Source organism: Copidosoma floridanum, unplaced genomic scaffold (genome assembly GCF_036245765.1).
Source record: "Copidosoma floridanum isolate Cflo_tuat_1 unplaced genomic scaffold, Cflo_Japanese_pri ptg000005l, whole genome shotgun sequence".
Classification (NCBI taxonomy): Eukaryota; Metazoa; Arthropoda; class Insecta; order Hymenoptera; family Encyrtidae; genus Copidosoma; species Copidosoma floridanum.
In genome coordinates, this window is record NW_028321882.1 from 9,412,931 (window position 1) to 9,427,451 (window position 14,521).

The 14,521-nt window shown below is 34.0% G+C and overlaps 1 protein-coding gene across 2 annotated transcripts in view; it reads left to right on the forward strand.

Moving 5' to 3' along the window:
* The first annotated feature begins 580 nt into the window (after positions 1-580).
* LOC106646079 (uncharacterized) overlaps positions 581-14,521 on the forward strand; it is a 179,636-nt gene continuing 165,695 nt past the window's right edge. The window contains exon 1 of one of the 2 annotated variants that reach the window (XM_089598103.1): positions 581-1,450. In XM_089598103.1, the coding sequence (XP_089454229.1) occupies positions 648-1,450 (803 nt within the window). In that variant the 5' untranslated portion in view covers positions 581-647. The remainder of the gene's footprint in view (positions 1,451-14,521) is intronic. The other variant, XM_089598105.1, reaches the window with a different exon arrangement.

The following is a 14,521-nucleotide window of genomic DNA, read 5'->3' on the forward strand; positions in this document are numbered from 1 at the left end:
TATAGCATCTGATTTATTTTAACCGTTAACATAGTACACATTTATGTAATTATGGGTGTAAGCTACACAGTGCAAGTGTTTAAAGTATGCGTTTAGAAAAAAAAGAATATTAACTACAATAATCACAATAATTATAATAATAGATCTCATAATAAGAATTAACACAACAATAACAGCTAAAATAATAGTAATAAAATAACAATATTATAATAAAACTATAATTTATAATAATTTTTGTATGATATTTATTACGTTAATTGTAATACTAATAATAGTCATGATAGTAATCATAATAAGCCTATATTCAAAGTTATTCTTGGTAACATAGGTGCAGCGTAAGAGACAAAATAAATGGGATTTTGGGTTCCAAGGGGATCGTCAACACACAGTCCGTCATCCTTCAGGCCCTGAAGCAATAGCACTGCAAGCAAGCGCCCAGGGCGGGGAAGTGCCAGAGAGACATCAGACAAGTACACAGCACAGAGTTCTCGTCAGTCCAAAGCTCTTAAGGAGGGGGCGAATTGCGCCAGCGGCATTGGCGGCGCTGGCCGAGCTATGATCCGACTGCTCCGAGCAGTGCCGAGGCCTTGTAAGTCTCATTAGTCCCGGCGGAAAGGCACCAAGAGAAGTCGAGTCCCGACGCTCACATGCCTCTTACGATGCACCGCTACGAGGTTGCTCTCTCAACACTCTCGACCGAGCACGCTGGCTCTTCACCAGCATCCTCGTCGCAACAACATCATCACCATCACTCTCAATCCACCGTATCGCCTGTTGCTCATCACCTCAACCAGCCGCAGCAACAGCACCATCACGATCACCACCATCACCCTGATCAACAACAGGAACAACTGGAGCACCATCAGGAGCGCGTCATCCGAACTGCCCGTGGTGATTTTTCTCTTGGCAGCCTCTTTCCTGGTATGAACGCTCATCAACACCATCAGCAGCAGCAGCATCTTGAACCCGAGGTATCTCACAATGCCGAGTCACCGTATCTGCCAATCCGAACCGAATCACCGGTAACAGTACGGTGTATTGCTCCGAGCTCACCCAACTCAAGCCACAGCCCCAACGAGGATCAGCAACAGCAACAACAACAGCAACACCAAGAACAGCTGGCTTCACCACACCGACACAATAGTAATTATAGTCCTGTTGGAGGGCAGGAACAGGGTCGTTTACAAAATCTAACCCACCTGCAGCCTGCCGTTCTGACTGTGAGTTCCTTGCCAGATGAGCGCACTAGTCAGCTTTTTTTTGATCCGATTTACCACCAGCCGAGTTCTCAAGCCCACCTAGCCCACCACCACCACCACCATCATCATCATCATCAACAACATCATAGCCACACCCAGCAACAACAGCATCAGGAAGAGCAGCAGCAGCAAGAACAACAGCAGCAGCAGGAGCAGAGTCCTGGAGCTCCACACTCACCTATCGGTGCCAGGTTAGTGAGCAAGCATGTGCCGATCCACATGGGTCAGTGAGCGTTGTTGATTGTGCAAACGGAGAGATAAAATCGCGATTCTTATCTTCTCTCGCGTAAACGGATATCAAATGTGTTGAAGGGCATCTCTGAGTTATTGCTTATATTCGTAATAGTATTTACTCGATGAGTTACCAGCGTGGAATAAGAATCTTTTATTCCTATTAATTGTTGTACCTTATTATAATACTTATATTTTGTAACATAGATAGCAAGTACAAGTGTATACTTAGTGCTTCAGATAATCGTCACGTGTGATAACTTTATAAGTACTTAAGAATGTGTGGAGGATTTGTCAATATAGCTTGGTAGCTCTTAAAGTAGTGTGCAGATTTTGGGCTTCACCTCACTTTTCTTTTCTCATTTTCGTGCTCGTGTACGGGTAGGCAGTGAATACGTTTTTTTACCGAATTTAGTGAACATTAAATGAATCTGAATGACAGTAAAAATGTTCATAAGGTAATATATATTGTTAAAAATTTTTTTGCTCATTATATATTAAAGGCCATAAAAATCCGATGATATGAAACTGTGAGCATTGAAAAATCTACTTTGTTAAACAGTGTACATTGAATAAAAGTGACGGAAGGCACACCATGCTAAAGGGTTGATACGTGCGCACATAAATGTGTGTTAAATTATGTACAATATTATTTCGATTCTTTTATTGCCCAAAAGAATGCAGGATATCTATCTATTAGGACTAAGATCTTAAGCAGAAAATTTTTTCATCGTTTTTTACATTGAGAAAAATGTAATGAAGTCCTCACACAGTCAATGTTTGCAGTGATCCTATAACTATTAATTAATTTTCTTTTTCTCTCCCCCTTTTTTTTCCTTGACATATATTTTAACACCTAATAAAACATACTCATTGTTTATTTGTGCTCGGAAAGCTAACTTTATTGCATTTTGTGTACGTCACTTTGAACTTTAAGATTTTTAATGTACCTTAGTTTCAAATGCACGCGTTGAATAACTTTTTGACGCTGGTGCAAAAAATCATATAAATGTTTACCAGTCGTACAAAAATTTTTTCTTCTAACTGCTTTAGTAAGGAATTAAAAAACATGTTCATCAAGTTTTGGTTAGAAAGTTGCTATAATAAGTTCAAAACATTTTTGTATAGACAGATATACAATAATTAATGCGTATGCTGTAAGAATTGAGTGATAGTTAATGAAAAAATTTTTTTTTAAGTGAAGAGAATTGCAGCAATAAGAAAATTATTTGCTTTAACATTTAAGAATCGTTAGTTTCAAGATTCAAGTGAATCAAAAAGGAAATTCTTGTGTTGGCAAACGAAACTGAGTGCTCTCACGTTCGTCATTCCACCGTGAGAGAGAGAGAAAGAGAAAGATGTGCATGAATCATGTACTCGTGGCTTGACAAAACAGCATTGTAAATGCGTTTAGTTCAACAGGGAAAACTCGGCTTTCTTCGTCACGAGCTGTAAATACTTTTCTCGGCAACTAATATTTTTCTTACACTGAGTTCTCTTTGTCTCTCTGTCATTCCTTTCTTTATTTAGTATCTTAGCTCAAGCGTACACTTAAATACGTTTCTTGTTACTATTTACATACTTTCAATGCAGTGTTATTGTACTTTGAACAATTTAATTGTTACGCAACACATTATTTTAACTATAAAAAGCTTTATTCAAAAGCACAACGTGAATAAAAATGACGAGGTAAAATTACAATGATGTAGCTGTAGTATCCAGTGCATGGTCAGAAAAAAATGATCGGAGAACCTAGCGTAGTAACAGTAAGTCTCATAAGTTTTATTATCTGGCACAAGCTGGTTTGCTTAAGAAGTATGAGGTACTGTCAAACACGAGAGACCATTCAAGTTCTTAAGTATTTGTATAGGGCGAGAGGAGTTTCAATTTATCGTTCCCGCGCTATAGTCAAGGGCTTGCAGATCTCTCGTTTCATTTTTCGCGCTAGGAAAACAAGCACAAGAGCTTCTTCTGAGCCTTTAAGTAAACGTTGTGTTTTTCTGTTTTCAAAAAAATAATCTCTCTGTTTCTCCCATCGTCTGATTTCTTTCGTATTCCGTTCTGATAGTTTCATAGCTTATTTATTTATGTAATTAATCATTTTTACGCCATTAGTAGATTAATTTGCGATCTCGAATAATGTCAAATACGACTCTCAATGAAGAATGTAGATAAGTGTAATTGAAACAAGGGAGTTAAACAATAGGCCTTCATTTATAAAAGTAGCAAGTCTAGTATTTACAAGATTAGATAAGTTTAGAAATAATTTGAGGCTTTTTTATTTTCAACTACAGTACTACAATACGATTTGTATGAGTATTTTATTGCATCCGTGCTGCGTGGATGTTTCATGCAAACTATGAATAAGTATGCTCACAGTGGGATTCCGTTGAAGGATTCTTGAAATTTTTGTCTTGCCAAAAAAAAGAGTTTCATATCACCAATCTCGTGCCTTTACTATTCTTGTCTTTGGGGATAGAAGTTAGCCTTATAAACGATGTCTAGTTAACTCTATACCTTAGATGTGCGATATAATATTAAGGTACAGTTGTACCCAATAGCAAGATGCAAAAAATAGGACCCTTCGTGCCCAAAATCGTTACAGAATGTTATACTTACTTTTCTAAAAATGTATAACTCATACTTTGACATGAACAGTAAACACTTTCAAATGAAAAAATATACTATGTTGCTTTAGCAAACTTCAATGTATAAACAAATCATATCAATTGCAAAGTCTTCGCCAATCGCTGTCATTGATTAACAGTTATTAAGCAGTATATTACTTCTTTTTAAGCTACATATTGAATACTATGCAACAGTAAAGTAGTTAATTAGCGATTCAATTAATTACAGTCCTATATAATTTCTTTAAAGCAATTAAAACGTGAAAAAGTAAATGCAACAAACGCTAATTATTACTTTTACTGAAAAACCAGGTTCCCTAGAACTTAAAATTTATCTTTAACATCTTCTAAGGCATATTTTTATCATGAAATTTTTTTGTACCACTTTACTGTTATTCGTAAATGTATAAACTTTGTTTCTTTCGGCTTTTGCAAATATCTCTAGCTATTTTCTACTAAGGTAATAGTATGTGTACATTCAAACACTTTATCTATTTGTACTAGTAGGTAGATAATTTTGAAACGACTATTTTTATATTTCATAAGATGTAGAAAAAAATTGTTTGGACATTCCTAGACCTTTCAAATAAATCGAAGTTTATATTTAAACAAGCATGTACATTCAGGGAGAAAAACTTATTTATCTGGACGAGTTGTGCAAAGGGGCTTGTAAGTGACTGTTATGACTTTGGTACCTTTGAATTTGTCTACCGACAGAACTTAAACATGCGAAAAAAAATAAAAATCGCAACAATAGTAGAATGTCAAGACTGTCATTAAAGCTTTGATAAGACGCAACCAAAAATACATGAAATATATTTTATCAATTAAATTTGCAATTTATGATCGAAATGGAAGCTAGTAAAAAGTAACTAACTTAACCTTTCGCCCATTAAATCAACATAGGCTTTTTAACAACCGGGTGAAATATACCTATTAGTACTGGTACCTGAACATGCTTTTTATCTACTTAGTGTTTGTTTAAAAAGACCTTAAAATAATATTGTATTATAAAAATTTATTTATGACATGAAAAAAAAGTCTTTACCTTTTGCATCAATGGAGAAAATTCTACGGTTGGGTAAAAGACAGAGCCAACTCAGATAATTGGTGTAAAAGAAGCCAACTCGAAATTTGGGTGGAAAAAGCAGTCAACTCAGATTTGGCTTGAAGAAGGAGCCAACTCAAGTTCGGGTTGAAGAAGCAGCCAACTCGGGAGTAATTTTTTTTCTTTAAGTTTTGTCGTGGTAGCACTGAAATTCACAATATAGGTATACCTATATAAACGAACAAAGATTTTTCAATAATCCAATGGTTCAGAAAACTAATTTATGTTATTGTAATATAGTGTACTACACTAATTAAATATTTTCAATACATTCACGAACATAAACCATCGATTTTAACCTTACAATTGCAGAAAAAATCCAAAAAATCAGTGCATCCCCTCACATGTTCGCAACATTACACCATACTAATCCCTAACAATTTTAAAAATAACATACACAAAAATACTACAAAACTCAAATGACCTCTATCGTTTTAATACAAAGAATGACTCGTAAGGCTTGTTGAGTTTAAAGCGGACATTAATTGCTGTGGTGTGCTAAATAAAAGTGATAGCAACATTTTACTTTGTAATACATTCTACTATGTAAAACATTCTTGGAAATCAACTACATTTTTAAATACATTTAAATTGATCACATTTAGACTAATATAGCACACAATTAAATAATATAGTGCGTATTATTACAACATGAATTATTCTTCTTAAATAATTTAGCAGCGAACCTAAAACCCTAACATTTTTTATGTTTGTTTTAGGTATTTAGCACAATATGATTTGAACAATTTTGAAAATAAAATAAAGGATGACCATGGTATTACTAAATCAGATTTGAAAGGCAAACATAAGAACAGATAAAAAAATAACGTATAAAAAGTACATAATTTAATAAGTACAGTACACTCTATTACAATAACATAAATTATTTTTCTGAACCATTGGATTAATGAAAAATCTTCGTTCGTTTATATAGGTATACCTATATTGTGAATTTCAGTGCTATCACGACAAAACTTGATGAAAAAAAATTACTCCCGAGTTGGCTGCTTCTTCAACCCGAACTTGAGTTGGCTCCTTTTTCAAGCCAAATCTGAGTTGACTGCTTTTTCAACCCAAATTTCGAGTTGGTTCCTTTTTCACCAATTATCTGAGTTGGCTTTGTCTTCCACCCAACCGTCGAAATGTAAGCTTACTACTAAAGCAACTGATTTGTTATTGTGCAAATTGAATTTAATTGAGCACTGTCACAAAACAAGATTTTCCGGAAACATTATTCTAGAGTACTGGACTTCTACCTTACTAATATCAATATTAATCATGGCCTACTGCCGCCGCAGTAGGCCATGGCCCCTCTCTGCATTATAGCTCCAGAGTTTGCGAGCTGCTCGCCATGCCGCCACATCCACGGAAAAAAGTCTGTTTTTGACTTTCATTTTTCGCGTCCTTTCAAAATGTCAAATAGATCGTCGTTCTGGTAGCTTGTAGAATAACTCTCGACAAGTACATAGATCTAAAATAACGGTCAAAAAGAGCACTTTTTGGCAAATTGTGAAAAAACGGCTAAGCCAGATCTATTTTACTAGAGCTCATTTTCTTTGTCTTGAAATTGCGCATCTTTTTTAACGGTACTACTATTTTGTCTGACTCTCCAGCTTTTTTCTACACGCCACAAACTATTTCTGACCACATTTACCATTGTTTTGGGCCGTTAGCTGACTCAATTTGGAGTCTAAAACAATTAAAATTTGTTCAGAAATCGAATAACTACCTCTATGATTTTTTCACGCTGATAGCAATTTTTCAAAATTAACCATGCTTTTTCGCTAGTTCTATCCTACTTTTTTCTTACTCTACATTTTTTCCACAGCAACAAACCTTATACTTTATCTCCTAGGTTTTTTAGCTCACGAGAGCATTTTTTTAGCATTTCAGTTTGATGCGTACTTGATACGATGAGTTACTACTGGTGTTACCTGGTAGATGCAATAATTTCGTATCTTAACGGTAACAATGATACCCTTTTTTCGTGGAAAAGAAGAAATAGTTAAATAGTCCTGCTTTTAAAGTTCATTTTTTTTTATTTACAAGAAAAAGTAGCTATCGGGTAATGGATTCATTGTTTTGATCTACCATTTTTATTTTCTGTAAGATAGTGGCTTCTCATTACTTTAAAGGTACATTCATCCTCTTAGGTATAATTCAACTGTTGTAAAATACGTCTTTACCATATGCAATGTGTTTTTGATGAAATGATACATATACGTATACAGAGCGCGCGGTGGCTCAGTCGGCTAGGTCGTGGATTGGCACGCGGGAGACCGTGGTTCAATTCCCGGCCAGTGCGACTTTTTCGGGCAAGTATCTCTATGATTTTTCACATGTGCTTTTTCACCACGCAATGCTCTTCGAGAAGGGCTTATAGGCGACCTTCTCGCAGCAAAAATTGCCTAATTTCCCCCTACCCCCCTCCCAGTAATGGGAGGCCTCCCATCCCTCTTTCCCTCCCTTCTCCCAAGTGCTAAGTGCCCATAGTAGTTATTAAAGGAGCCGGACGTAGAGCACTCTAATATATAAAAAAAAAAAAATATACGTATACACATACATGAGATAAAATGTATTTAAGGAAAAACTATACAAGATCAATTTTTTTGTAATTTACTACTTTAGAAAAACGTAGCTTTTATAAATCAAAAATAGTGATTACATGGAAATAAATAACTTTACTAAATATTTTCGAGATGTTCTAATTTTTTTCTTAATTAAAGCATTTTCAATGATTAATCATTCTAACTCAATATTGAATCCTAGACAAATTAATCAGATATCATTATTTTCTAACAGAGTTGTGCTGTCTTTGAAAAAAAATAGACAACTTGTGAGTTTTAAGTGCAAAGTGAGACCACTTTATTTTTATTGTAAGGTTAATAAAAATTTGTGCCCGTAATAAAAAAAAAAATTTTTGCTAGGATTATGTAAAGCACTGTTTCGTGGCTATAGACATACTCTATATCCGCTAATGACTCTCCTGCTTTGGAGCTTAAAGTGATTGAAGGGCTCAAAGTAAGGCTGTAGGCGCTGAGAAGAGCCTTGAATAGGATATTTTGCAGCTCGAGGGACCGCACTCATTTGGAAAATTACTTTTTCCTATCGAAGATGCAGTAAAAATCAAAATATCACAAAAAGTGCTGCCACGTATCAAAATTTATTCTAGAAAAAGATCTAGTCTGCCCATACGCACAAAGTACAACTTAGAGCCCTGAAAAATAGAAATTTCGTTCAAATCTTTAGCACAAACATTCGAAAACCCCACCCTTCGGGCGAGATTTTTTTACTTCGCCCCCATGGTAAAAAAAATTACGATCTCCTACTTCGGGCATTTTTTCACATTTGGATGTTCAGTGCGCCCTAAATAAAAAAAATACAACTCATATCTAGTGCGCATTTAAATAGGAGAAGCAAATAGAATGCTTTGAATCCAGTAGATTAAGAGCTGACCACAAATTTTTTAGAGGATAATTGTTTTAGTAGTAATTTTGAAAACGTATGTAGTTAATTTTAAAAAATAGTAATGACTTGTCTAAGTGTAGGGTATTTTTCGCAATGTATACGTAGTACTAACACTTCTGAAGGCAACAGATTTCGTAGAAGCTATGATTAAAATACAATCAATGATGATCCTTTCAAGTTATTAACTCAAATTTATAAAATAAAAAAAGTTTTCCTGTGCCCCGCAGTTCACATTGATAAATTTTTAGCAATCTATATTTGTTTGCAAAATCGTTTTAGATCTGTATATAAGTTATATGAGAAAATCCACAAAAAACTCCCGTTTTTGTCCCTTATTTCAATAAAAATTTTTTTTTTAAGGTACACCTTTGAGCTGTTGCGTATTTTACTCGTTGTGTGATGTACTATGGAAAAAAAATTTTGAACACGAGGCTTAGTGAGGGTAACACCTTTTTCCACTATTTACATGTTAATATTATGTCTATATATGAGATCGTTATAGATAGTAAGCTTCAAGGGAGTGAGCAGCGGAACCGCCGCCAGTTGTTACGAAACCTACAAGGCGTATGTATCTATACATATACTTTGCAATAACGGTTGAAATCCTGTGTTATTCTTATGAGTCGTGACAACCAATCAGCTACGGTCTCGCGTTCTGCTGCTCACTCCCTTGAAGCTCACTAGTTATAGAACATAATTTTAACATGTAAATCGCGGAAAAAGTGTGTCACCCTCACTAAACCTCGTGCTCAAAATTTCTTCCTCATAGTACATGGGATTACGAGTAAAATGAACTCTTTTTCAAAGGTGTGCCTCAAAAAAAGTTTTTTAATTAAAATGCGAGACAAACACGGGATATTCTTTGTGGATTTCCTGATATATAGTTTTCGAGTCAGTATATTCAGTCAGGGGGGATCTGAAATAACGACAGTTCACTGTAATTTTGTAGTAAAACTGTAGGGGAGAGAGTCCAAAATAACGACAGTTCACTTGGCTGTCAAAATAACGAGCAGTCGTTGCACTGAGCTATCGCTGTCGTCAAAATACACGTCACTGGAATAACCATTCACAGTTTTACTACTAAATTGAAGTGAAGTGTCAAAAATACAAAAATAGATTTAAAAAATTTCTTCTGCACAATACCTCTTCAAAATTTTAAACCACCCTATTTGTGGTAAACCGCATTTTCAAAATTTTTTCCGCAAACTGGCAAACCAAAACCGCCCGATTTGCGGTTAAACCGCCCAATCTGGCAACCCTGTTACAGCTACTTTTTTCCCCTGGAGCCAATAATGGCCCCAGAGACGATAGCACTTATCCAACAAAAACTACTATGTCCTAGCTCGAGATGTTTTTCCACTCATTTAGACGTTTAGTGCTACGTTAGTTGTAAAAATAGTGTTTGTTACATAAGAACCCTTCAGCTAGAGTTAATCTCTTGTTTTTTAGGTTGAAAAATAATCCCTTTGGTAATGTCTCTTCTGTGACAATCATTACTATCTTATCCCTAAGTTGTCCAATTCGTTAAATTAAACAAAACTTTTTAAACGTCATTCTGTTAAATATTTTTTTTTTTGTAACAAGATTTAAATTATTTTTAAGACATATTTTATGAAATAAGACCATTTTTTATTGTATGCTTTAATCAAGTAACCATCCATATTCTAGAACAAAAGAGTACTAAAATATCAAAGAACTCACCATAAATGAAGTATTGATAAGGCATTAAATTAAATCAGCATTATTAGGCAAAATCACTTTTTATCTTATATGTATTAAAAGAGTATTTTTGAATATCTTAAATATTATTAAGCACTAAGAGTAAAGTTTACTACAGTGGATAAAGAATGTTCACTACAGTGCACCGTAAAGTTTGATAGGATCCGGATTAATTATGTTACATAGTAATTTTTGTACAGCAGTAAATATTTCACTACTTTTTTACACGATGGATAAATATTGAAGGTAGTTTAGGCTCTTTAAAATCACCTGACAGTTGCCTATAAACTTGGACATTATATTTACAAAATATTCTGAATTTATTTTTCACCAAGAAATAGTAAGGTCATTGATAAAATTTATCTCTAACAATAACATTTATTTACAATCTGTTTTTACACTGTTTACACTGTTGAAACGCACTGACACCCTTGCTACTTCCTATCGTATGACTGAACACACTAAGTGGTGTAAGAATAGCCACATCAAAGCAATAGGGCAACAATAAACATAAAATAAGATCTTATATATTACATCCTCTTTATTTGTACTAAGTCTTCTAGTATGCGTCTGAATCTCTGTAATGACCACGAGCACATCTCAGGTAGTGTTACCAATACTGGAGCTCAGTAACTAATTTTCCAGCATAAGAGCATCGGGTGTTACGGAAACAGGTATATTTCAATTAAGTAATTTAATTAATTAATTAAAGTTCTATTGTCATGTTGTATTTTATGACACCAATACTTTTCACATGGCGTAAAAACAGTTTGTTCAACAAAATTATTCAAGAGAAAATAAATTGGCCAAAAACAAGGGAACAAGATTAGGAGAGCTTGTCAAGTAAACAACATGTATTATCTATACCTACGTGTATGGTATATCTCATAAGCTGACTAACCTTGCCTACATACACAGAAAGAAATCCCTTACGATTTTAGATAAACATGCCAATGCTGTTTCAGCGGTTTGACAAGTGATGGTAATACAAAAACAGCGGTGTGCCAGGCCATTTTTTGCGGCCATCTACCACTAGCCAATCCGATGATATGGCGTTGGAATGTTCAGCCTAACCGAACCACTGGAACGACGTTGGTATGTTTAGCCAGAATTGTACATGATTTCTTTCAGTGTAGTATGGAATTAACTTTCACTTTGTTATAAAGGAAATATCGTAGTCACTCTAAAATAGTGCGTCTTCAATAAATTAAACCAGTATCTTGTGAAATTTACTGATTCCATAAATTACTACATGAAAGTATAGTAGTAATAAATTAAAATATAATCGTTCTTATCAGATCAAATGCTTTTATGCTTGCAAAATCTGGTACTATGCTCCGGCTTCAAAAGCACCACCTGAGATATGCTCGTAATCAATAAGCAGATATGTCACGTTTCTAACGGCGACTTCTACCTTTTACTATCTACTCATATAACAAAACAAAGCCTTCAGAAGCTACAATAAAAACAGAAGATAGAGGCGTGGTTACCCTTTCTGCTCTCTTACTCTACCCAATAGCTGCTTATTTCTCACTATTTTTTTCATCTCCTTCTCTCTTTCTCTCTCTCTCTCTCGCTCTTTCTCTCTCCTTCACTCTCAGTCCTTCTTTCTCTCTCTGTCTCTCTCTCTTTCTCGATCTGTCCCGCACTTTTCTTCAACGACAATTTAAATTGGTGTGAGCAAATTCTTAGTGATATATGAGGTACCGTTAAATTATTGTGTGGAATATTCAGGCACTATATAAAAAGTTCTGCTTCACAATATATTGGCTCGAATACAGAGTCTATTTTGAAAAACATACGAACAACAAACCAGTTGACGTTAAAAAAAAGTAATTCTTAGACTCATATTTCTGTAGAATAGAACTCAGGTAACCCTTTATGATCAGCATTTTTAGTATTCTCTTTTCATGCATGGTCTAAATGAGAACATCTTTGTCCTAACGTAAAACGAAAGTCCTTGCAAATGCATCCAACGCAAAACAGAGTGACAATTTCAAGACTTTTGAACTCTCAAAAAACCGTGATGTAGCAAATGTTGTAACATTGTAACTTAAACATTTTATAGTGAACAATAATTCAGGATTATATGTTTACACTTCCCTTAATTAAGTATGGAATATTTTGTGGAGCATTAGAAAAACAAAATAAAGAAAGAATTGGAATATAGATTTCAGGAATCCTGGGAGAAGGTATACCTTTTAAGAAAAAGAGATAAAGAAATCAGCTTCTAAGGCTTAGCGTTCTGACATTAACTAATTTATCACATCACGGAGATCTCGCAAGCTATAAGTAAGAAATTAAATGTTTATAGTTAGAAAATTCAGTTTTTTTCGGCTTTAAGACATTATTAAAATTATTACTACAAGTCTGTCTTTGTGTCCTTTGTAGGTGGGAACAACTTATATTTAGTGCTCAAAAAATATTTTGTTTCAAGGCAATCAACTTTTAATGCTGCTATTTTAATACAGTAAACAGATAAATTAGAAGTATTTAACAGACATTATTGGTAGTGCACAATAAAATTTTCTTAAGACTTCGTTAAAAATCTAATGTTGTGTATAAAAAAGTAGCAGAAATTTAGAAAAAAAGGTATTGTTGAGAAAATGCTTGTCTTAATTAAGCTACGTCTACTCAAAGATTCACTCTAATTTTATTCATATTTGTGTAATAATATGTTATCCGTATGGAAAACCTATGAGTTTCATGTTTTCTGCATTATTCAAATTGTATGAAACTTTTTATTACAATTTAAATACTCATGAATTATTTATGCACGGCTCAATCATAAAAATTTGTAATATTTTAATAAAATCAATTTACTGACCTCAAGTGACCTCGGAAAACTTCCTTAAAAGAAGTTTCTGCATATTTTTCGTATATTTAGCTTTTTAAAAATGTTTATGAATTTCCATTAAGTGGCTTTGAGTTTTTTAAGGTCGAAAAAAAGGAAGAAATCGATTAATAAATTGCTTTAAAAAAAACAAACGTATAGTGACTAAAAAATTTACAAACATAAGCAATAATATCTTCTTTTGCAAGGAAACTCGTAAACATTTTCAATTTTAGTCCATTTTGGTACTTCTTTCTGTTAAAGCATTTTTTTTATGTTTTAAAAGTTACGTTGTTATGAAATCTTTACGGAATAATCTATACACATATTTACTAATCCTGAGCACGCTCCGCGTTTTTTAATTAATCACTCTGTATTCTATGGAGTTTACATTGATTTTTGAGAGAAAGAGAATGGAAATAAGATTTTAAACATATTAGAAAAATAATAGAGCACTATCTGTATTTATAGATAAATACGAATATACAATAATAAGCATAGTTGCAAAATTAAAAACAAGAACCGTAAAAGAAGAAGCTATATGAATAACTATGCATTCCTAAGCAAGTTCTCATTTTAGAAGCCTTAGAACATCACACTACTTAATGTTTCTTAAGTAAAAATGTTAATAAATAAGATCGAGACGTACTTGGTGGTATGATAAAATTGTGCCTTCGAAGACTTTCGATCTAAAATTTTGTACAAGTATTCTTGACGGGCGATGGGATAACATGGGCGATGGTCATGGACTTTCTAAATAAAATGGTCCTACCCCAACTTTCTTGAACTACTTTATCTTGTTGAACACGATTTCCGATGGCAGAATGCTGTAAACGTTGTATAGAAGTAGCCATTAATAATTTTTAGAAAGGAATTGAAAAGTTATACTATTTTACTATATATTAAAATATATACTAATTAGGAATATTTGAGATAAAATACTAATTAGGATGTACTTTTAACAGAAAAATATTCTCAGAAAGGCTTGATCGTCGACTTCACTTGTAGAGTGTCACTGCCAGTGTAGAAGGGTGGATACTCACAGTGCTAGTATACATAGGCAGTGATAACCCATTAGAAGTTGTAGCTTGGCAAACTAGAAACCTCCCTATGGGTGCCAAAATACGCAAGGTAGGCCTACAGTGGTAATGTGAGGAGGCAAACTTTTTTCTTCTTTTAACAGAAAACAAAGAGAAGACGTACAAAGCTCATGCTTGAGTTATAAATCAAGCCCAAACTTATTGTAATCAGGTGGAAATTTGTAACTATCAAACTC